The 21,331-nt window shown below is 44.9% G+C and overlaps 1 protein-coding gene across 1 annotated transcript in view; it reads right to left on the bottom strand.

The window, feature by feature from the left end:
* Positions 1-829: 829 nt before the first annotated feature.
* The window catches only part of LOC115400067 (zinc finger protein 436-like), a 38,894-nt gene continuing 18,392 nt past the window's right edge, over positions 830-21,331 (bottom strand). Inside the window, exons 4-5 of the mRNA XM_030107718.1 lie at positions 2,077-2,349; positions 830-842 (exon numbers count right to left, since the gene is read on the bottom strand). Coding sequence (XP_029963578.1) covers positions 830-842; positions 2,077-2,349 — 286 coding nt within the window. The remainder of the gene's footprint in view (positions 843-2,076; positions 2,350-21,331) is intronic.

Raw genomic sequence — 21,331 nt, 5'->3', positions numbered from 1 at the left:
ATGTAATTCACGAGAGATCGCTTGGTCAATCGGGGGCGAAGTAACCCCGGGGGCGTAAATAACCCCGATTTTTGATTGCTTCGTGAATTAACAGTAATAGCAAGAGAGAGACAGCAAGCACTTCAGTCGCTCGCAGGCTTCAGCAAGCTTCACCAACACGGAAAACACTCACCGGAGTGACGTCAGACGCTCAGGCTGCGCAGAATCTCCTCCAATGTTCTATATATCTTTGAAAACAACTTCTCAAATTCTTTTACTTTTTAGTCTGTACTGAATATGCGCTGCTCGAGCTTCATGACGTGTTTGAGATGTGATTTGTAATTATTTTCAAGCTCCGCAAGGTTTTTCCGCACTGCACCATAAATCCACACTGATTCAATCTTGCGTACAAGTGAGATTTTCTTTCTGAACGATCACGATCATACCGACAAATGCCGACCCCATCTTTCTTAAAGACGTACAACGGGCGTACACCCATATACTGCCCTACTACCATTTGATAAATGAGGGTAATTGAGTGGATCGTTTCAACTGAACCTTTGGTTTGGACAAATGAATGACATACGTGGGTGAATGTAATCAGTTTGAAGACATGCTGCACAGATTATATTCCACACAAGTTTTCAGATATTTTATAGCCTCGTTTCAACCAGCTAATAATCGGCTCCTCATGGCAGTGTTAAAGGATTTAATTGGCATTTAGACCCGGGTCGTTCAACCCTGCAATCGAGGGTCCAGGTTTTTACCGTGTCACTGCTACTGGCTTTTAGTGGGAGGGATACATCCAGGAACTTACATGACGTTGACGCAGCGTGGCTACATTAGCGCGCTAGTTGTTGTTCCTGGACACAGCGCAAGATATCCTTCGTCAAGATAACCCGGCATCGGCAAGCTAGCGAGACCAGAGAGCTTCTCTTGATCCATGGGGAAGAGGAGATTCGTCAACAGGTAACGGGGACTGTGTTCTGCTGCATTGTTGACTTTCGTTGTGCTTCGTCGCACCGATGATGTGGGACACCATCAGCGCGGGAAAACGCAGTGACACGGCTTGCCAGGAGGAGTTCAGATCCAGGTCTGCAGGCAGTGGGAAAGGAGTCTAGAAGCCGATGGTTAGCGGGTTGAAAACACGGTTCAACCCGCTAGTTGCAATGGGAAAGGGGTATATGTTAGCAGTCATGTGTTGCACAGAAGCAAAAGCTTTTTCCCCATGAAGCATAAAAACAATGAAAAATTGCATTACTATTCAGCCATGTTAACAACAAAAAACAAACGCTGAAGAACAAAACCCATTGAATTCATGTCAACATTTTATTACCATTTCTTGAAATTTCTCATGTTTGTGACAGACCACGAACAAAAACATTCATGAAGGTGGATCTCGTCTCAACAGTGTTTGAATGTGGAACATCTCCTTTAAACTGAATGCTCTCTTGTTGTTTGGGGACGAAGCTGTACTTCCTCAATGAGCTCTCCAAGAGAGTTGTTCACGGATTCATCGATTTGTGACTTTTAAGGTGGTGCGGCAATGAACTACGATGAGTAAATCTCATTCCACACGTTTCACAAGAAAATAGCTTCTCACCTGTGTGAATCCTCATGTGGCCCGACAAAGAACTTTTCTGACTGAAACTATTTCCACATGTTTCACAAGAATATGGTCTCTCGCCTGTGTGAGTCACTCTATGGCTCAACAAAGAACTCTTTCGACTAAAACTTTTTCCACATGTTTCACAAGAAAATGGCTTCTCACCTGTGTGGATCCTCATGTGAACCAATAAAGAACTCGGTTGACTGAAACTTTTTCCACATGTTTCACAGGAAAATGGCTTCTCACCTGTGTGAGTCACCCTGTGGCTCAACAAAGAACTATTTCGACTGAAACTTTTTCCACATGTTTCACAAGAATACGGTCTCTGACCTGTGTGAGCTCTCATGTGGACCGACCAAGAACCCTGTTGACTGAAACTTTTTCCACATGTTTCACAAGAATACGGCTTCTGACCTGTGTGAGTCCTCATGTGGCGCAACAAAGAACTGTGCTCACTGAAATTTTTTTCACATGTTTCACAAAAATACGGCTTCTGCCCTGTGTGAGTCCTCATGTGGCTTGATAAAGCACTATGCTGTCTGAAACTTTTTCCACATGTTTCACAAGAATACGGCTTCTCACCTGTGTGAATCCTCATGTGGCCCGACAAAACACTCTGTAGACTGAAACTTTTTCCACATGCTTCACAAGAATACAGCTTCTCACCTGTGTGAATCCTCATGTGGACCGATAAAGAACCCTGTGCACTAAAACTTTTTCCACATGTTTCACAAGAATACGGCTTCTCACCTGTGTGAGTCCTCATGTGGACCAACAAATAGCTATGTCCACTGAAGCTTTTTCCACATGTCTCACAAGTTTTCTTCGTATCAATGACTGTTCTCACCTTCTGACATAGTTTTGTTTTTTTACGGACAGGTTCACCACATGTTTCCTCACATTCAGCCTGCTTCTCTGAAACTGGAAAGTCAGTCAGTTTGTTCTCATGGTGGACTTCAGAGTCCTGAGAGAGGAGCTGCTCAGTGTCTGGTTCTTCTTCTGGTTCACTCAGGTCACTCTGCTTCTCAACAGAAGGAACCTTCAAGGTTTCACTTTCAAACGTCACAACAGGAAGTTTGGTCTGGCTGTTACCGAGATCCTCATGCTCCTCAATCTCTGGAGGCCCTGGTTCCTCCTGGTCCTCTGGAAACTGAAGAAGTCCTGGTTCTTCTAGTTCCTCTTTTATCTGTGGAGGTCCTGGTTCTTCTGGTTCCTCTTTAATCTCTGGAGGTTCTGGTTCCTCCTGTTCTAGACAGTAGTTTGTTTCCTGCTCCTCTCTACAGTCACGGTGCTGTTGGAGCTCTGTAGGGACAAAATGGACAATATAAAAGATCAGTTTCATTACTTCTACAGTTCAAGCTTGAAAAAAAACTAGCAATGAGGTGGGAAAACTGAAAACTTCAAAATTTTCAAAACAGCATCGTCGTTATATTATTGCTGGATGAGCACCTTCAGCTAAGGACAGACGGAGAGCAGAGTTAGGTGGAAAGATGGCGGCGTCAGGTACGGCAGGGGTAGTTTCTGCTCTATTAATACTTGTTTTGTTCATGAGTAAATCTGCCAACAAGAAGCAGACATTGACAGATCATCAATACTGTTTTGAAACGAAACTGTCATACCTAAACAATCCGATAGCAAGCATAGGATATGGTAAGTATGCACTGGCTACCACGTTCATTCATCCGCACATCTTCGGCCGTCTGTCAACACACACCAAAACTACGCTTAAACCACGGCAAACCCTCACTTTGATTATCACCATCTGCCTCCTGCTATCTGGGGACATCCATCAGTGTCCAGGGCTGCTAAGCAGCGCACCAAACCAGAGCCATCACCGTGTCAACATCGCCGCTAACAGAAGCAACATCCATATCTTACAGGTATTCTCACTCTGTTCATCCTTGTGATGTGCTGCGGGCACATCGTGGTTTTTTTTTTACGGACAGCTTCTCGTTTTTTTTTTCCCTTCAGATATTTAGGGAATATTTATCCTGTTTTGTGTTTTCTTGAAGTAATTATCTTCTTCCTTTTTTGTTCGGTTTTGATTGGAGCGAGTCGCGCCGCCGCGCTATAAATAGCAGCGTGGAGGCGGCGCTCTGGGTCGTCGTCGTCCGGTCTCTCTCTCGCTCGCCCACCCACCTCGTTACACCTGTCGCCAGGTGCGCTCGCCGGCGCGCCATGGACTCCGGCTCCGACAGGCAGGCATGTTGCTGCAGGGCATGCTAGCCCACTAGCCGGCTTTGTGTTCTCTTTTTTCCGATTTTTCCCTTCTTTTGGATCGCTGTCTTTTTCTGTCCAGGTGTGACCAGCCGTCCCGTTTTCGCCTTTCTTTTGATCGGGTTTAGTTGGGGTTTTGTCTTTAGTTTGGACGACGGATCAGCTTCGACGGCTGCATAGCAGCTGGGCTGTGAACTCGTCTTTTTCTTAAGTTTGGCTGGCGCATCTGGGCCTTCCTTGGTTTGCTACTTTGTTTCTTTTTTTTTTTTTTTTGAATACAGTTTTTGGGGCACGGGTGATGAGGGTTCTCTTTCCTCCAGAGCCTCGTCAGGTTCCAGCTTCAAGACGCCGACTCTGGAGAAAGTGTTAAATAAATGACTGGACCCTCATCCTGTTTGTCCTGTGTCCTTGAGAAATATGCTTGACTCTTCGGGTCATAACAATCCTACACCGTTCTGCAATCTACTCACCTCCATCCATTTGCTCCCCCTGTGAGCGCCACGGTATCACTGGTATCCAGGACGGGCGAGGCGATCAGCGGGCGAGGCGATCAGCGGGACAGACCCAGGGAGTGGCGTCTCCACCTGGGACAGACTGCGCACGCCGGCTCCGCTGGATCTCCTTCTCAGTTCGGCTCATTCTCGCCCACCTGCTCCAGTCAGCGCAGAGGGACATGGGGTCCACTACCGCCGATCCATGCACAGATCGCCTATACTCTACGCACACGAGGATTTTTCCACCAGGCCGTCCACACTACAGTCTCACCAGTATCTCCACGGCGCCCATACAATGCGTCACTGGCAACTACGTCATCAGAGCACGACCACCACAAAGACCAAATACCTACGTCACCCTGAAAAACACCGGCGATATGGAAAACGCAGAGTGGATTTCCGCCTTCTCCGGACTTCACCAAAATATAAGCCCATCTCAAATATTAAAATAAAACTGCTCAATATTCAATCACTAACAAACAAAACTGGACTAATATTGGACCATATTCTTGACAAACAAATACAAATTAGAATTTGGCAGTCAGAGAGCGCAGACCTCCGCCTCAGCTCAAATCAGTCACCAACAACAATAAGAACACCATATATAATAAAACAACATAGTGATCGGGGGTGTGATTGGAGCGGAACGCTGCGGCATGCAGCGCCTCTCTCTCTCGCCCTCTCTCCCTGTGTGTGTGTGTGTGTGTTTATCTGAAAAGGAAAACTGAAAAGCAACATAATTTATGTCAGGGGTCTCAAACTCCAGTCCTCGAGGGCTGCAAACCTGCATGTTTTCCATGTCTCCCTGCTTCAACACACCTGAATCTCATGAAGGTTAGTCACCCAGTTCAGCAGAAAGCCTGAGAACGAGCCTCATTGCAATCAGCTGTGTTGAAGCAGGAAGACATGGAAAACATGCAGGTTTGCGGCCCTCGAGGACTGGAGCTTGAGACTCCGATTTATGTTATTTTACTTTATTTTAATTTAAAAATTGACCGGATTCTCTCGTATTTTCCATTCCCGACTTCCTGTCTGGTGCGATCTGCTCTGTCCAGCTTTACAACTGGCGCAAAAGGGGTGCAATTGTGCAATTATTAAAAAAAAAAAAAAAAAACTCTAACCCGAAGAGAGAGCAGATGTCTGCTGCAAGTCGTCTGCACTCACTAACAGGACAGCTGGAGCGCAATTGTTTGGGTGCGTTTGTGCATTTTCACAGCGTGTCCCGACGTCGTGCGGGGTTTGTTTGCTGCGTTTCATTGGTCAGGTAAGCACAGGGTGCGCTCGCGTACAATACCAGCGTAGCCAGGAGAGGTGGTAGCCATAATGGCGGACGCAGAGACTAGCGGCTCCAGGAGTGACCAATAAAAACAAGAACCGTCACTTTTTCCAGGTCAGTCCCTTGGTACACAACAGAGCTCTGAAAAATGAAAAGTGCTGGTCGTGTCCAGGAACGGAGATTCATCTCCAGTGGTCTGCGCGTACACAAACAAGCCTACCACCAAAATTCTTATTCTGGAGCACTTAACATAGCCCCATAGCATCCCAATATTTCTCCAACAACGCCAACAACTACAAACAGTTATTCTCCATAATTAATTCTCTACTCAAGCCTCCTCCACACACGCTGACATCAGCACAGATAAGTGCAATAAGTTTATTGACTTTTTCCACCAACAAGGTTGCTTCCATTCGGTCAAACCTCACTGCCACAGTTTCACCCCCTTCTCAAATCACTCGCCCAATACCACGACACTCATTTACTGCTTTTCCTAATGTTACACAGACAGCGGTGGAGAAGATCATACATAGCATGAAGACCACCACATGCTCTCTTGATCCTCTGCCCACTCAACTCCTGAAATCTAGCATTACTGCTTGGGCTGGACGATATGGCCAAAAATTTTATCATGATATAGGTCTTAATTTCGGTCGATACGATGTAATTCCGATATTGATATAAATAATACAAAAGCCTCAGAAAAACTGTTAAGAATCATGCTACCTGTAAAACTAGAAATTAATGATCCAGGAAGCTCCTCCAGTATAAAAGTTTAGAAATAAAAACTACAATAAATTAAATGTTTACCTTTTATTTAAGAAATACGAAATCACTGTCAAATAAACAGAAGTTTCACCTTTTTCAAAATAAATGGCTTTAACTTTACACTTAAATACAGTTATGTTATTGTTATAGATTCAAACTAAGGTGCTTCAACCAGGAAGACAAATTAAAGTGCTTAGAATTACTGCAATAAACAGAAACAAGAGTGAGCAAAAACAAACGAATATTACTGGGACAGGGAATTGAAATAACTGCCATACACTCACCTTTTCAATATAGCTTTAACTTTTAAACCACAACACAGTTTTTCTTATAGACTTAAAGAAAGGTGCTTCAACCAAGAAGAAAAATAAAAGTGCTCAGAATTACTAAGGTTAAGTATAGAATTACTTAAGGTTGTTGCGATTATGGTGACACTGCAGCGAAACCCTGTACTGTTTTGTTTTTTTTTGGTCGTATTTGTCTTCACTGTTGTAGCGTCTTGTAAATTGTAGATGGTCCCTTAACCCCGCAGCACCAGAATCTAAAGTATGGGCTAATGTTTACTACTTAACCTGAAGGGGCAGCATTGCCCTAAACAAGCGTACAGCCTGCCGGAAATAATTAGAAGAAGAAGAAGAAGAACTCCGCAGCACGACGGCTGCTCATATAAATCAATTGTTTCTGCTGCTTGATAGACAGATACTTTTAATGAAAATGAGCTTGTAGCATGTAGTCCACCTCACAACGATGGGATGGAGGCGCCCTTTGTATGTTACTGACGTTTTGTTAAAGAGTTATTGAGACCGAAAGTCCACATCTGTCAACGTGCTGCTAACTTTACTGGACTGGTCAGTGAATGATATACCTAATTCGTATATTGAAATATCTAAAATTTGTTTAAAACTCATATCATCGTTATTGGATAAAAATATATCACGGTATATATTGCTATCAAAATTCGGTCCAGCACTAATTACTGCCATAAGCCCATTAATCACAGCAATCATAAACCAGTCCCTTCAATCCGGTCAAGTCCCTCCAGCACTTAAAACTGCAGTCATCCGCCCTCACTTGATAAAGCCCTCACTTAACCCTGACATTCTGGAACATTACAGGCCTATTTCAAACTCATCATTTCTCAGCAAAGTCTTAGAAAAGGTTGCTTCATCCAAACTTCACAATTCACATCTATAACCTATATGAGAAATTTCAATCCGGTTTTCAATCTGCACATAGTACAGAGACAGCCCTGGTCCGCATCATGAATGACCTGCTTATGACTGCGGACCAGGGCTCGCCATCTCTCCTCCTCCTGCTTGACCTGTCAGCCGCATTTGATACCATAGACCACACCATCCTTCTTCATCGGCTTCAGACTGTTACAGGAACTTACAGGAACCACCATCAACCGGTTCCAGTCATACCTTACAGGCAGGACAGAATATGTCTCTCTGGGTAACTCCAATTCGCTCCCCCACACAGTCAGCTGTGGAGTTCCACAAGGTTCGGTCCTCGGTCCAACCCTTTTTTCCATCTACATGCTCCCCCTTGGTCACATCATCCACAAGCACAAAATCTCCTTCCACTGCTATGCCGACAATATACAGCTGTACATAAAAATGGACTCCACACCCTCCTCCACTCTGCCGTCAGCACTTCAGGTCTGCTTGGAGGAGATAAAGGCATGGATGACAAACAACTTTTTACAACTAAACAGTAGCAAAACGGAAGTCATCCTGATACGTACACCACACCAAACCCGGTCCCTCTCCCTCAGCAGCTTCCCCGTTTCTGGACATAACATCACCGTGTCATCCTCAGTTAAAAATCCTGGAGTCATACTGGACTCTCACCTTACCTTTGAAACTCACATTCACCATCTCTGCAAAGTCTCTTTCCTCCATCTAAAATACATAGCCAAACTCCGCCCCTCCCTCTCCCAACCGGACGCCGAGAGGATGATGCATGCCTTTATCTCCCCCAGACTGGATTACTGTAATGCGCTCCTCGTCGGGATCCCCAGCAGGAGCCTCCAAAAGCTCCAGCACATTCAAAACTGCACTGCCCGGGTCCTGACGAGGTGGCGCAAATACGATCATATCACTCCCGTACTAAAGTCCCTCCACTGGCTGCCCGTTCAATACCGTATACACTACAAACTCTGTCTCCTCACTTACCAATGCATTCGTGGAACCGCCCCTGCTTACCTCAGTGAGCTACTCTCCCTCCACACCGCCACACAAAGTCTCCGGCCTGCCACCTCCTCATACTGCCTCCACCAACCCAGGACCAAACTCACCACAATGGGTGACAGGGCCTTTCAGGCAGTGCTCCACGGCTCTGGAATGCCCTTCCAGAGACCCTGAGGGCCCCACGAAGTGTGGAGGTCTTAAACAAAAATGTCTTAAGGCCTTTTTTTAAAGAAGGCCTATTAGAATGTGCTGTCATTGTTTTATTAAGATTGTTTCATTTTCTGCTGTTTTAACTACGTTTCTTTGAACAGTTTTTAACCTGCTGCAGCCCTTTGAGATTTTGCTGAAATGTAAAGTGCATTCTAAATAAAATGTATTATTATTGTTATTATTATCATTATCATTCAGTTGCTGAACGAGTCATTTCATGGATGAACTTTCAGGGTTTCCCCCAGAAAATTTGCTAAGCCTGGTGGTTGGACTGCTAGAGAAAGCCCACCGTGTTTATGAAAAACAAAAGTTAAAAGTTGACAGAAATTTTGAAATTATGACTACTTTGTCAGCATTTATTAACATTACTTAAATGGGCTGTAGCATGCAAAATTCACTTTTTGTATGTTTTAACCTTGTTATATAGCTATGTACTCACCAAAAACACCCCAAAGCGTTTTTTTCTCTCGTGCCCGTGTGTTTGAGCTTTCCTCATGTTTCTGCTGCTCAGAGAGGCAGCCCCTCCCGCACCGTGAAAACACTCCGTTCCACCGTTTGGACAGTGAATCATTTTGAGGACAGAACACGAACCATTTTGGATTAAATCGGCCCGCCAGGCCTATAAAGCACTGAGGGAAACCCTGACTTTTTTTCTGGGTGGTGTATTCACTCACCTTCTCTCATTTTCACACAACATTCTGTTAACTGTTTACCACGCTACCTGAGATGGAGGGATGACGAGACGTCCTGCTTTTAAATATTCTCATGAAACGCCTCTTCAAAAAACATTAATGTCCCCAACTTTATTGTTCAGGCCAGTGAGGAACAAAGTCGTCTTAGTTCTATCAAGTACCTCTGCAGCTGGATGGAGGGAGCAGCGCGATATTCAAAAACACTTGACAACGCGATTTTATTTGTCATCCTGACAGATATACACACTGCCTCGTGGAGAGTGGGGACCATCGTCTTCAAGGAAAAATCCTGAATGATTGTGATTGGCGATCACTTAAATGTTTGGTGAAATCAAATCAATGAAAAAACAACGGTAGAACTCAGGGCTACGTTTAAAAGTGAAAGCAACGGCATTTCCATAAACAACAATGCCAAGGAAACTCAAGGGATTGGGACTGAACAGCTGTGTGTTTGCTGGGGAGCATAAGGATTGGACTCTAGAGCAATGGAAGGAGGTCATGTGGTCTGAGGAGTCCAGATTGACCCTGTTCCAGAGTGATGGGCGCAACAGGGGAAGAAGAGAGGCAGGTGAAGTGATGCATTCTACTGTCCAAGCCTGTGGGGCAGAGCCATGATCTGGGGTTGCTGCAGTTGGTCAGGTCTAAGTTCAGAGGTCAGCTGACTACCTGGATATACTGAATGACCAGGTCATTCCATCAATGGATGTTTTCTTCCCTGACGGCACGACCATATTCCAAGATGACAAAGCCAGGACTCATCCACCTAAAATTGTGAAAGAGTGGGTCAGAGAGCAGGAGACATCTTTTTCACACATGGATTGGACACCACAGTCCAGCAACTCACTCTATGTACAGGGGTGTGGTCTGCTTTGGCAAACTGATGAAGAAACACTGTGATTGGTGGATCGCTGCACACACTGTGTTTGTCAGGTCACCTTGTCAGGAATGATGGAGATGCACTGATGGAAATGTTCCTCTGAGGAATATTAAATCAAACATGATCCTGAGAAGGCCCCATGACTCCTCCGAGAACAAAGGTCCACCGTGACCACGTGGCAGGAGGACCCTCAGAGAAAGGAGGCGCCCTTCCCCCACCACGGGGCCAGCGCCATGTTGTTTTCCACCGACACAAAATGGCTGCTCATCTCAAGCTCCTCGCAGCTCCTCACGGGGATGCAATACCACCGTCCCACCGCACGGGGGCAATCGAGAGTCCTGCACCTCAAAATGGGAGAGGAAACCCAGATCACGACACGGATTGGCCGAGTGGGGAGGGCACGACTTCGCCCACCCGTCATTCAGAGGCTGATGCCTCGCTCGGACCGCCAGAGTCTTCACGTTTTTTCCAGAGTGGATGCATTGCATTCAACTAACAGAATAACACAGGCCCGAACCGACTCGCTGGTGGGACGCGATGTAACCGACCCATCCTCCTTTTTCACCGGTGATTCAGCGTGGGACAAAATCTCTGCAAAATCGCTCATTTTTTCATCTATCGTCAGCTGACCCACCTGAAGACGGTAGACGAGCTGACTTCATGATAACACGGGCGATGGATGAAAAAATATAGTCGAAATGAGCAATTTTGCAGAGATTATGTCCCGCGCTGAAGCTTCCCTGCCATGGCCCCCTTAATCGGTTGGATCTAAATAACTTCTGAAGGACTCCGAGCTGCACAATGTTTGTCTGAGTGAGTATATGAGCAGGCACAAACTGATAAATAAGGTCCAGGTGTCAAAAAACCGGAGTTGCCCTTTAATGGTTGAATCACTCTGTGGTCTACTCATTCCCAAAGAGCTGATTATTTGACATTATTAACGAATAAATAACAGTTTATTCTGATTAATAAAGACTGATGTTGGGTTAAATGACTGTGCTTCACTTTAAACAGTTTATTTCGCCTTGATTGTTATTTATATTAACATCATTTTGTATTCAAGTCAGATGAGGCCCATAACTTCTCTGTACATTTTAAACTCTCCCTGCTGTGAAAACGATTTCAACATCCAGGGACTCAACATCAAACCTGAAGAAACATCGACAGGTATGAAACACACCTGAACTCACAGTGAAGCTAAAGTGTTATTAGCCTGCTAACCTGTCAGTAACCTGCTGCTGAGAACCACAGCCTCACCAGGCTGAACTCAGAAGAATCTGATGGAGACAATAAGGTCTTCAGCCTGTACGGAGGATTTATTGGAGACTGCATGTTTCCTTCTGTCACTGAGGAATAAACGAACTCTGAACTCTTGAAAAAAAATACTGAGCATTGCACATCTGAACACAAAGCACTGCTCCACTACAGCAGTACAGTTCAACAGCAGACTGAGTATACAATATAAATGTGTGTGAACACTGTCAATGCAGCTCCTGCTGTTCTGCAGAACTACTGGAGGAACAGTCTGAACTGATGGTTCTGATCCCGAGTCAGAAAGAAAGAAAGTCAGATTCTCAGTAGGTTAGAGGTCAAAGGTCATGTTGCTGGTATTAACTGCGGCTGAACACTCAGAGCGTTTAGTGTTTACTGTGTAGAGCTGTCAATACACTGTGAGGACGACACATTGTATTTGTCTATGTCTTCAGTTTTATGTTTGCTGGTGAAGTAATCTAAAAGTAACTAAAAGTAATCTGGTACATTACTTTTTAATTGAAGTAATTAGAGTACATTACTGATTACATTTTTGACAAGTAACTTGTAATTGTACCGGATTACAATGTTAAAGTAACCCTCCCAACCCTGCTCGTGAACATGGGGACCAGTGAATCCAGAACGCCGGCCGGGCGGTCACTGAAGTCTGCTACGGAGCTCTTTGAACAACTTGCTGTTGCGTGATTTGTGGCCATCTTGCCTCTCAAGTGTTTGTTCTGTCGGGGTTTTTATTAAACAAAAAAATGTTTCTCAACCACCATCGAGGTCTTCTGCTTGTTTTTGACTTCCCTGCTTCCCATTTACTGCACGCCTCACGACGTCTCCGTACCAGGGAACGCATACACCGAACGAATAATCCCCCGTTTAACGGCTTCGCTGTCAGGCAGCGTTTATATGACCGGAGCGGATTATCAGTTGGCGTAGACTACCTCGTACAATCGGCTCCGAAATACAATCTGCTCCGAGTGAAGCGGATACACTCCGGTGTTTATATGAAATATTTACAATCCGCTCCGCCCTACAGTCTGATTATACGGGGCCCACGCAAACATGGCTGATGTGACTACAGTGACCACAAACACTGCGATGACGATGCTTAAAATATATACTGTGCAGCAGGATGAAGGACTTTCCTCCCAGCAGACCACAGCAGGTGACGCCTGGAGACCTGGACTCCTCCACAACACCGACACCACCCACAGCTCCGTCCTCACGACACTTGATGCTCACTTTTCACACATGGCTGCACTCCGTCACTACACAAACCATACATGCTAACTCGCAGAGGACACAGCGGTGGTGGGATTGATAACCAACAATGAGGACACGGCCTGCAGAGAGGAGGTCCAGGTCCTCACATCCTGGAGTCTGATCAGTGACTTGCTCCTGAACACCAGCAGGATGAAGGAGATCGTCGTTGACTTCAGAAGACACAGGGAAACCACACATAGCAGGGCAGTGAAGACTGTTTACACTCATTATATTCTTGTTTAAAGCCATTAGAGAGACACTGTGAAAACATTTAGTGTTTCACTTTCATGTTACACAGTAAATGTTCATTGTTAAAGCTCTGGCAAATATTTCCTTGAGGAAAAAGAACATGCTGTGTTTGCTAAAGTGGAATACGGTGCTGTTTAGGGAGGGGTACCGAATTTCGGTAATTTTTTGGTACCGACCGAATTCCCGCTGAAGTACCGAGTATCGATTCACGGGAAATCTGTCGGTACCACATTTCGGTACCTGAACCCACCTTTTTTTTTTTTTTTTGACCCTGAACGCACCTTGACATTATGCATCGGCAAGAGCGGAGGACACGGTGACACGGTGACGCGGTTACGTGGGTCCATAATCTTCGGAGTATTTTGACTCGCAGACCGGGAGCGAATATATAATATACCGGGAGAGTGGACACGCACACGGGCCGTGAGAGCGGGGGGGCCGCGGCCGCTTGTGGCTGCCGGCCGGAATAAACCCCACCGGCCTGGAACACACCGGCTGTTCGGGAAACCTCCCGATGGCCACCCCATAGACATATGGGCCACCCCGCCCCTGTTCGGAGTTGTTCGCGGGAGGAACAAGCCGCCTCTGCGGCTTCTGCTTCTGCGATGGTCGCTCCCGCTGCGTGTCACTTCCTAAACAATGCTCTGCACATGCGCGGCTCGAAACAAGAGCGCGCAATGAGGCGGCGACTCGACATGATATGTCATCACGCAAAAGCGGTCCCACGTGGCTTTTGATTGGCATTATGACTGCCCAATCACGAGTTGGAACCATACAATTCTGATCCTCCAGTAAACCTTTGAGTGTTTGTTTACTGTAGAGGTGCCTGGTGCTGCTAATGTGAAACATTTATTTATTCTGAAAGTTGTTTGTTACTGTACAGGCAGCAGGTGCAAATGTGAAACATTTCATACAGCTATTTATTTTGAGTCTATTTTTATTATGTTATTTATTATTGTTATTTATTTAATTTTTGCTTTATCCCCACACACATTTTTCTCAAGTTCTATGTTGGAGTTATTTCAGTTGATGTTATTGAAGCATAAATATTGAAAATTCCGAAGTTTTGACTAATTTTTTTAAATATACAAAATAACTTTAATTACCAAATGCATACCCCCCCCCCAAAAAAAAAAAAAAAAAAAAAAAGTATCGAAAACAGGTACCGAAAAATACCGGTATCGATTCGCAGGTACCGAGTATCGGTATCGTATCGATTCAGATGTGAAAGGTACCCATCCCTAGTGCTGTTGCTGTTACTACACTTCCACACCAAAGTGTGCTTAAAGGCTCTTACAGGATGATCAGGCCAAATTTGGCCCCAGTCTCCCCTGAAGATGAAGCCAGCAAAGACCCAGTTGTCGGATGTGTGCAAATAACACTGTGTTCCATGTTCCTGTGGTGTCCGGTGTGTGAGGAGTGACTTTTTTGTGGTCACATCAACAACCAAACAGCCATAATGATGGAGATCCTCCAGCAGTCACACTCACTGTTCATTCTCACTTTAACATACCGATTCTGTGCAACCTGATCTCAGGCTGGAAGATGACGTCCAGCAGTCTGTGGCGGCGATCAATCTTCTCCTGGTACTGGACAATAGTTTCTTGAAACAGGTTGAAGATTTCCACAGCAGCAGCAGTGAGTCTCCGGGTGGTGGAGTCTCTGACAGAGTGGTGGGAATCCTCACTTCCACCATCAGTAACGCTCATCTCAACAAGATCCTCCTCCTCTTTAATGTGTGGAGCTTCATGTTCCTCCTGCTCACCACTGGAACTGGTCTTCTGGTTACTAATGTGTTGCTGTGGACTCTCTGGAGGGAAACAAGACAAAGTCCCTGATGAGACGGATGTGAATGTTTTACAGTGAGGGATGGATGAGACAGGACAGGCTGCATTTAAAAACGAATTAAACTGATCCAGACTGAGAGAGTCTCCAGATATCTGAGGAGATCTAAGATCTATGATCTAATATGAATGAACTCACTGATATCACAAATGTTTGAATACTGGCAGTGGATCTTGCTGAATGTTTGAATGTGATAACAATGTGTCGTGAGCAACAGAATGAATATTGGTTTCTGCTTGCGGGAACTTCTGACTGGAAAAAGGGATGAGACTGAATAAATCCTGGACCTGATCCTGGTCTGGAGCAGGCTAAATCCTGGACCTGATCCTGGTCTGGAGCAGGCTAAATCCTGGACCTGATCCTGGTCTGGAGCAGGCTAAATCCTGGACCTGATCCTGGTCCGGAGCAGGCTAAATCCTGGACCTGATCCTGGTCTGGAGCAGGCTAAATCCTGGACCTGATCCTGGTCTGGAGCAGGCTAAATCCCAGACCTCACCTTCTGCAGCGGTCTGTCCCCCATCGGCAGACCTGCTAATGTCTCTATTCTAAACATTCACCGAAGAAGCTGCAGAAACCACAGTCAAGTTAGCATGTTAGCTCAGACTGAGGCTCAATAAATCACTGCTTCTGTTTGCAAACAGCGTTTCTGATACACATGTTGTTTGACGCTGAAGCTAAAATCACTCCTGTTGTTTCACTTGGAACCAGAAGAGCAGCTGCAGCCTCATTTCTGTCTGCTGCTTCAGAAGAAATGGAACGAGCCTCCAGCAGTCAGACTCAGTGTTCATCCACACTTTAACATACCTGCTCTGGAGAACGGGACTGGAAGTTCTCCTGTGATTTCCAGCAGTCTGTCCTGAACATTCATCTCCTTCTCGTAGTGGAGGAGAGTTTGTTGAAACGCGGTGAAGATTTCTCCAGCAGCAGCAGTTAGTCGCTGCTGAATAAACTCTCTCAAAGCCTCAGCTGGAGTCATTGTTCCTGCAGGAGATGAAATGTTTCCTCTGGAGACACAAACACTCAGGCCGTTTCTCGACACTCCTTCTTCTCTGGACTTGTGAACTCACGGACTCGTCAAACCTCATCAGGAGGAGAAGAACTGATCCAGTTCAGAGCAACTTTCTCAACACGCGCGTCTCGTTTTAAATCCCCGATCCGAACCCCGGAACATGAATTGGTTCTGCGCATGCGCAGCATGAGCACGACAGCTCATTATGGCAACTCTACTTGGACAAACTTTATCAGGGCGAACATCCGTTTAAAGTTTGGGAATATGATATTATCATCCCATGATATTATCACCCTATCCTATTCTCATAACAACATCCTCTGTCCTTATTCTCTCACATCCATTGAGGAAAAACTCCCAAGAAAACTCTCAAGAGGGAAAACTGGGAGAAAGCTCAGTGTGAGCGACAGAGGAGAGATCCCTCAGCCAGGACGGGCAGACGATCAACAGATGTGTACAGACAAGAAAACAGTTTTCAGCACACAACATGCAAAACATGGAGACTGCTGAGAGGAGCTGAAGAAGAGAGGGAAGGCAGGGGGAACACGCCAAATAAAGCCTATAAAATAATATTAGCATCCCCAGTCAGTCTCAGGGATGGAACACATTATGAAAGTTATTTATTCCAAAGAAATTTTCTGTTTATTTCAAAGATTTGGTTTTGTGGCAGGGCAGTATAATTTTAGATTGGGACTGCAGACAACGCCACCTGGGGAATTTCGCCCCAGGACATAGTTAAGGGGAATGTTCTCGAAGAAAATCAATTGTGGGTCACACAGATCCGTTCCCATAGGTACAAAGAGTGCCAGAGACGTGATTTCGGCCCCAAAATTGAAATTTTATTACAAAAAAAAAATGAGGGGGGTTACCATAAATTAGGGAAAACAAAGTAAAATCCAAATCTACTACAATCGCAGGTGAACTCAAACTACCAAGGAAACCAGCTTCGGGGCCTACAAGGCAGCCAGCAAACACAAATACACACACAGGGGAATCCACACACCACGTGTCATCACAAACCAAGGACACCCAGAGGGCACGTCACTGCAGCCGACTGATAACCACCTCCAAGAGACCTGGCTCGACTGGGAACCCACAGTTTCTGTTTCGAAAAAAAGAAATAAAACAAATCAAATATGCAAAACCCACAACAGAATAGAAAAGGAAAGAAACAAAAGAGGGGACAAAGAGAAAAAAGAGAAAAAGACGGAACAATAACAGCCATTTTAAACAATACAACCAAACAAAACAACAACCAATAACCACAGTGTAGACGTCGACAAAAAACGCAAAAACCAAATTAAAATCAGCCTGGCAGCCTGATGTGGACCCGGGGTCGCTCGATGGTCCGGTCCAGGAGAGCGGCTGAGCCGAGCCAAAGCACACCAGCAGGGGCGTAGAAGCAGGATAACATGCTATAAGGCATAGTCTGTTTTCGTAACTAACTACAAGTGTTGCTTCCATGCAAATACTAGACAAACATTGCCCAAATGATGAAAAAATAAAATAAAATACACTAGCTAAAAGTGTGTTATGCAGCACAATGAAAAAAACTTAAGAAAGATAGATGTATGCTATCATCACATGCACATTAAAGCCAAACATACATGATTTTGTTGGTGCATAACATAAACAGCATATTTTCCAAAATGCTCATTGCATTTAAAATCCCACCTATTTCACAGCTGGTCTTACGTGTGCCTGGGTGTGTTGGTACTCCATGTGCTCCATGTGCTTAGCTAAGCACTTGTTGGGGTGTGCTCGAAGGCCTTTAAATCACTTCTCGAGTCCGACGTATTGTCCTGTCTGTCTGCAGTAGGAGAAACCCAAAGAACCTCTGACTGATAATTTCTGGTGATAATATCAATCATTTCACAGGTCAGCGATGACAATTATCAGTGTAATAGGTTGGTCAATAAAAAAATTACATAGTCTACCTCCTGTGAAGATGACAAAAATTATCTATACTGAAACCCACAACAGTGACAGAAGGATCTCCTTCCCTCACTTAGATTATTACTGGAAGATTTACCAGCCCGAGTGAAGGTTTTGTCAGCCAGTGACAGTGAAAAGAGATTTATTCCTTGAACCTCTTCCTTATACTTGATGCAACACAACCCTTGAAGCAATCATTCTGTTTATCTGTCTGCAGATTAGTCTAAGGCTGCAGCTTGACATTTCAGTAAACATTGAAGTATTTAGATTTTTATGGCAACAAATCAAGTAGTCAGACAAAAAAATAATATTTCAATTAAGTAAGTTAACCTGACTGTAGCACTAATATATGAACGAGAATTTAAAATAACGTTTAACCCAATAAAACAAATGGAGGAGTGTGAATTTCCAGTGTTACTTTTTTGGGGGGCATTACACTGAGACAGGTTTTAACTTCAGGCTTGTAGCAATGTCAAAACCCAGCCTTTACCGTCACAGCAACCCCACATGTCGGCCGTGCTTATGTCCACACTGGACCAATAAGATTCAAAGATTTAGTTCATATGCACAGTAAAGAAACACGTTTCCCTGGGCAATGAAATTCTTACTTTGCTGCCCACAATGGATGCCGAAAGCCAAAAGTAGATAAGTAAAATGAGCTTTCGAGATGAAATATAAATAAATAAATAAAAATAAATATAAAATAAAATAGAATAAAATAAAATAAAAAAAAAATCTGTATAATAGACAGAAACACTATAAGTATGGGCTAAATGCTATGTACATAAATACAGCACTATAAAAATGCGTGCAGTGTGTGAAGACGATTAATATGAGGTGCAATCGATTCACATAAATAGTAGCACCGAATTATTCATGTGTGCAGATTGTAGGTCAATGCCCATGAGGGGGGGCTGTTGTTCAGTGGTTCAGGAGTCTGATGGCCGTTGGGGAAAAAAGAGTTCTTAAGTCTTGTGGTTCTGCATTTCACACTCCTGTACCTCCGACCAGAAGGTAGGAGAGAGAATAGTCCATGCTGGGGGTGAGTGGGATCCCTAATGATAGAGGCAGCTCTCCTGTGGACTCTGCGATGATAGATGCTCTGCAGAGAGGGTTGAGGAGTCCTGGTGATCTTTGTGGCAGTCTTTACCACTCTCTGCAGGCGTTTGCGGTCCTTCACAGTGGAGACTCCGTACCACACAGTGATGCAGTTGGTCAGGATGGACTCAGAGATGCAGCTGTAGAAGTTGCTGAGGATTGTGGCTGACATACCAAATTTCCTCAGTCTCCTCAAGAAATACAGCCGCTGTTGAGCCTTCTTCACCACCTGTGTTGTGTTAAGAGTCCATGTGAGGTCGTCACTGATGTGAACCCCCAGGTACAAAACTAGCAAAGCGAAAAAATACACACAATGTCCAATCTCCTAACAGTGTGATTTAAACGGACTGCAACTAAACATGTCAGTTTAATGTACTTACTCGGTTTCCATCTCTCTGTCTGCGGACAGGTGCTCGCTGCATGTCCTCAGTTACCTCTGTAGTTATTGATTTTAAAATGGATCTACTACAGCATTTTTTTTCATAATTAGACCAATATACAAATGACTCTAAAGTCACATTGAAAAATAAAATCCTAACAAAATCAAATTGGTTTCATTAAAGTTTCAAGTGGATTCCCAGATTCAGAATTGCTGCTAAGTGGGGTCAGGCCTGATCAGTACCTGGATGGGAGACCACTAGAGAACACCAGGAGACCTGGGGGGATGCAGTGTGACAATGAGTGGTTGGCGGTGGTTGAAGCAGCTGATGGAGCAGTTTGGCAACCTCACTTCCATCATTCTCCCCCAGTGCAGCTGCGGCTCCATGAGTAGCTCAGCACCATGGAGTGAAGGAATGACAAAGCCACTTTGAGAGCCCAGTACACCGCTAACACCAAGTCATCCTCATCATTGAGGGAATGCTGGTACACAGTTTTGGTGACTTTAGCTGTCCCCACGGTGAACATGGGGGATGGGCATGGTTTCCATGGGGATCAGTTAAGTAATGAAAGGTGTGTATGTGCATTTCTTCCTCTGACACACACCTTTAGAGACTTAAACGGTCCCCACGATGACTATAGAGTATTTGCAGCTGACATCACACACCTGGCCTCGCAATGCATGCTGGGATGTCACCGCCATGTTGGAGTGAAAACAAACCCGGAGCACCACAGTGTTTCTGGTGTGTTCGGTGTTTTAATCCGCACATTCACTACGCTGTGAAATATTAATGCAAAATTACCAGATTGAGTTGTTTATGCGAAGATTGCTGAGACGGAACTACTTACTAAACATGGCGTCTGGGCGTAGTGATTTCAAAAGAAAAAGTAGTTCCCAGTATTTGCTTCAGTGTCGTAATGCTACAATATTATTTGTTGGTGTTCCACAGCGTAGTGAATGTGCGGATTATAACGTGTCCACCAAAGTGTTTTGGGGTTGTTGGATTTTGAATTTGATGAGTTTGACGAGGGGAACAAAAATACCATCCACTTCCATTGTGTCCGTCCCGAAAACCTTCCCCGACTCACCTCTGGATAAACAACAGCTCGCCCTCACAAAAACAGTAAGTATGCTGTTCGAAATGACTAAGGAATTGCGCTAAATGGGCCAATTTGCCAAAATGTTGAAGTATCGCTTTAAAGGAGCTTAAATCTTTCCTGGGGTTTGCTGGATACTGCAGGAGGTTTTTAAAGGGCTATTCCACCATTGCAAAGCCGCTAAATGACTTGACGTGTGGTTATGCGCCTACCTCCAGAGCCCAAAAGAGGTCTAGTAGGTGAGTAAAACCCAGGACCTGAAACAGCCTTTCGGAGAGCGATGGTCGTCAGCCTGTCAGGTTGCATTTGAGACGCTCATTGAGAAGTTGACCAGTTCCCCTGTCCTTGGTTTTGCTGATCTGAAACTGCCATATATCTTATACACTGACGCCAGCACGACTGGGCTTGGTGCGGCTTTGTATCAGGAGCAGGAGGGCCAGCTGAGTAACAGTGTAAACAGATATTCTGCTTCCCATTTAACCTGAAAGACACGGTTTTCCCGGTCTGGTTTTGTTTTTCCCTTGTCCTTCGCCATGGCTCTGTCTCGCTCTTCCTCACCGGTGGAGAACTCCACTGGAAAGAAGGGCATCTCCATTCACAGTGCCATTTGGTGGCCAAAGTATGTTATTAAAACTGAATCAGTGCAGCAAAAGACACGTTTTTATCATTTTCAAAAATTAATTTAAGGGCCGTATGTAGTGAGGGTGCAGGCCGTATTCGGCCCGCAGGCCGCCAGTTGCCCATCCCTGATCTAGATGCACTCTGTTGTGATTTTTTAACTTTTAATTTTTTCAGAAAACTAATATTATCTCACAATTCTGTCAACAGAGGCGAGTGTGAAGGAGCCCAGGATTGAGCATGCAGTTGGGGTGTGTAAGAAAA

Source organism: Salarias fasciatus, chromosome 14 (genome assembly GCF_902148845.1).
Source record: "Salarias fasciatus chromosome 14, fSalaFa1.1, whole genome shotgun sequence".
NCBI lineage: Eukaryota > Metazoa > Chordata > Actinopteri > Blenniiformes > Blenniidae > Salarias > Salarias fasciatus.
Note: the sequence above shows the minus strand (reverse complement) of the source record. Positions and strands in the feature narration are given on the sequence as shown.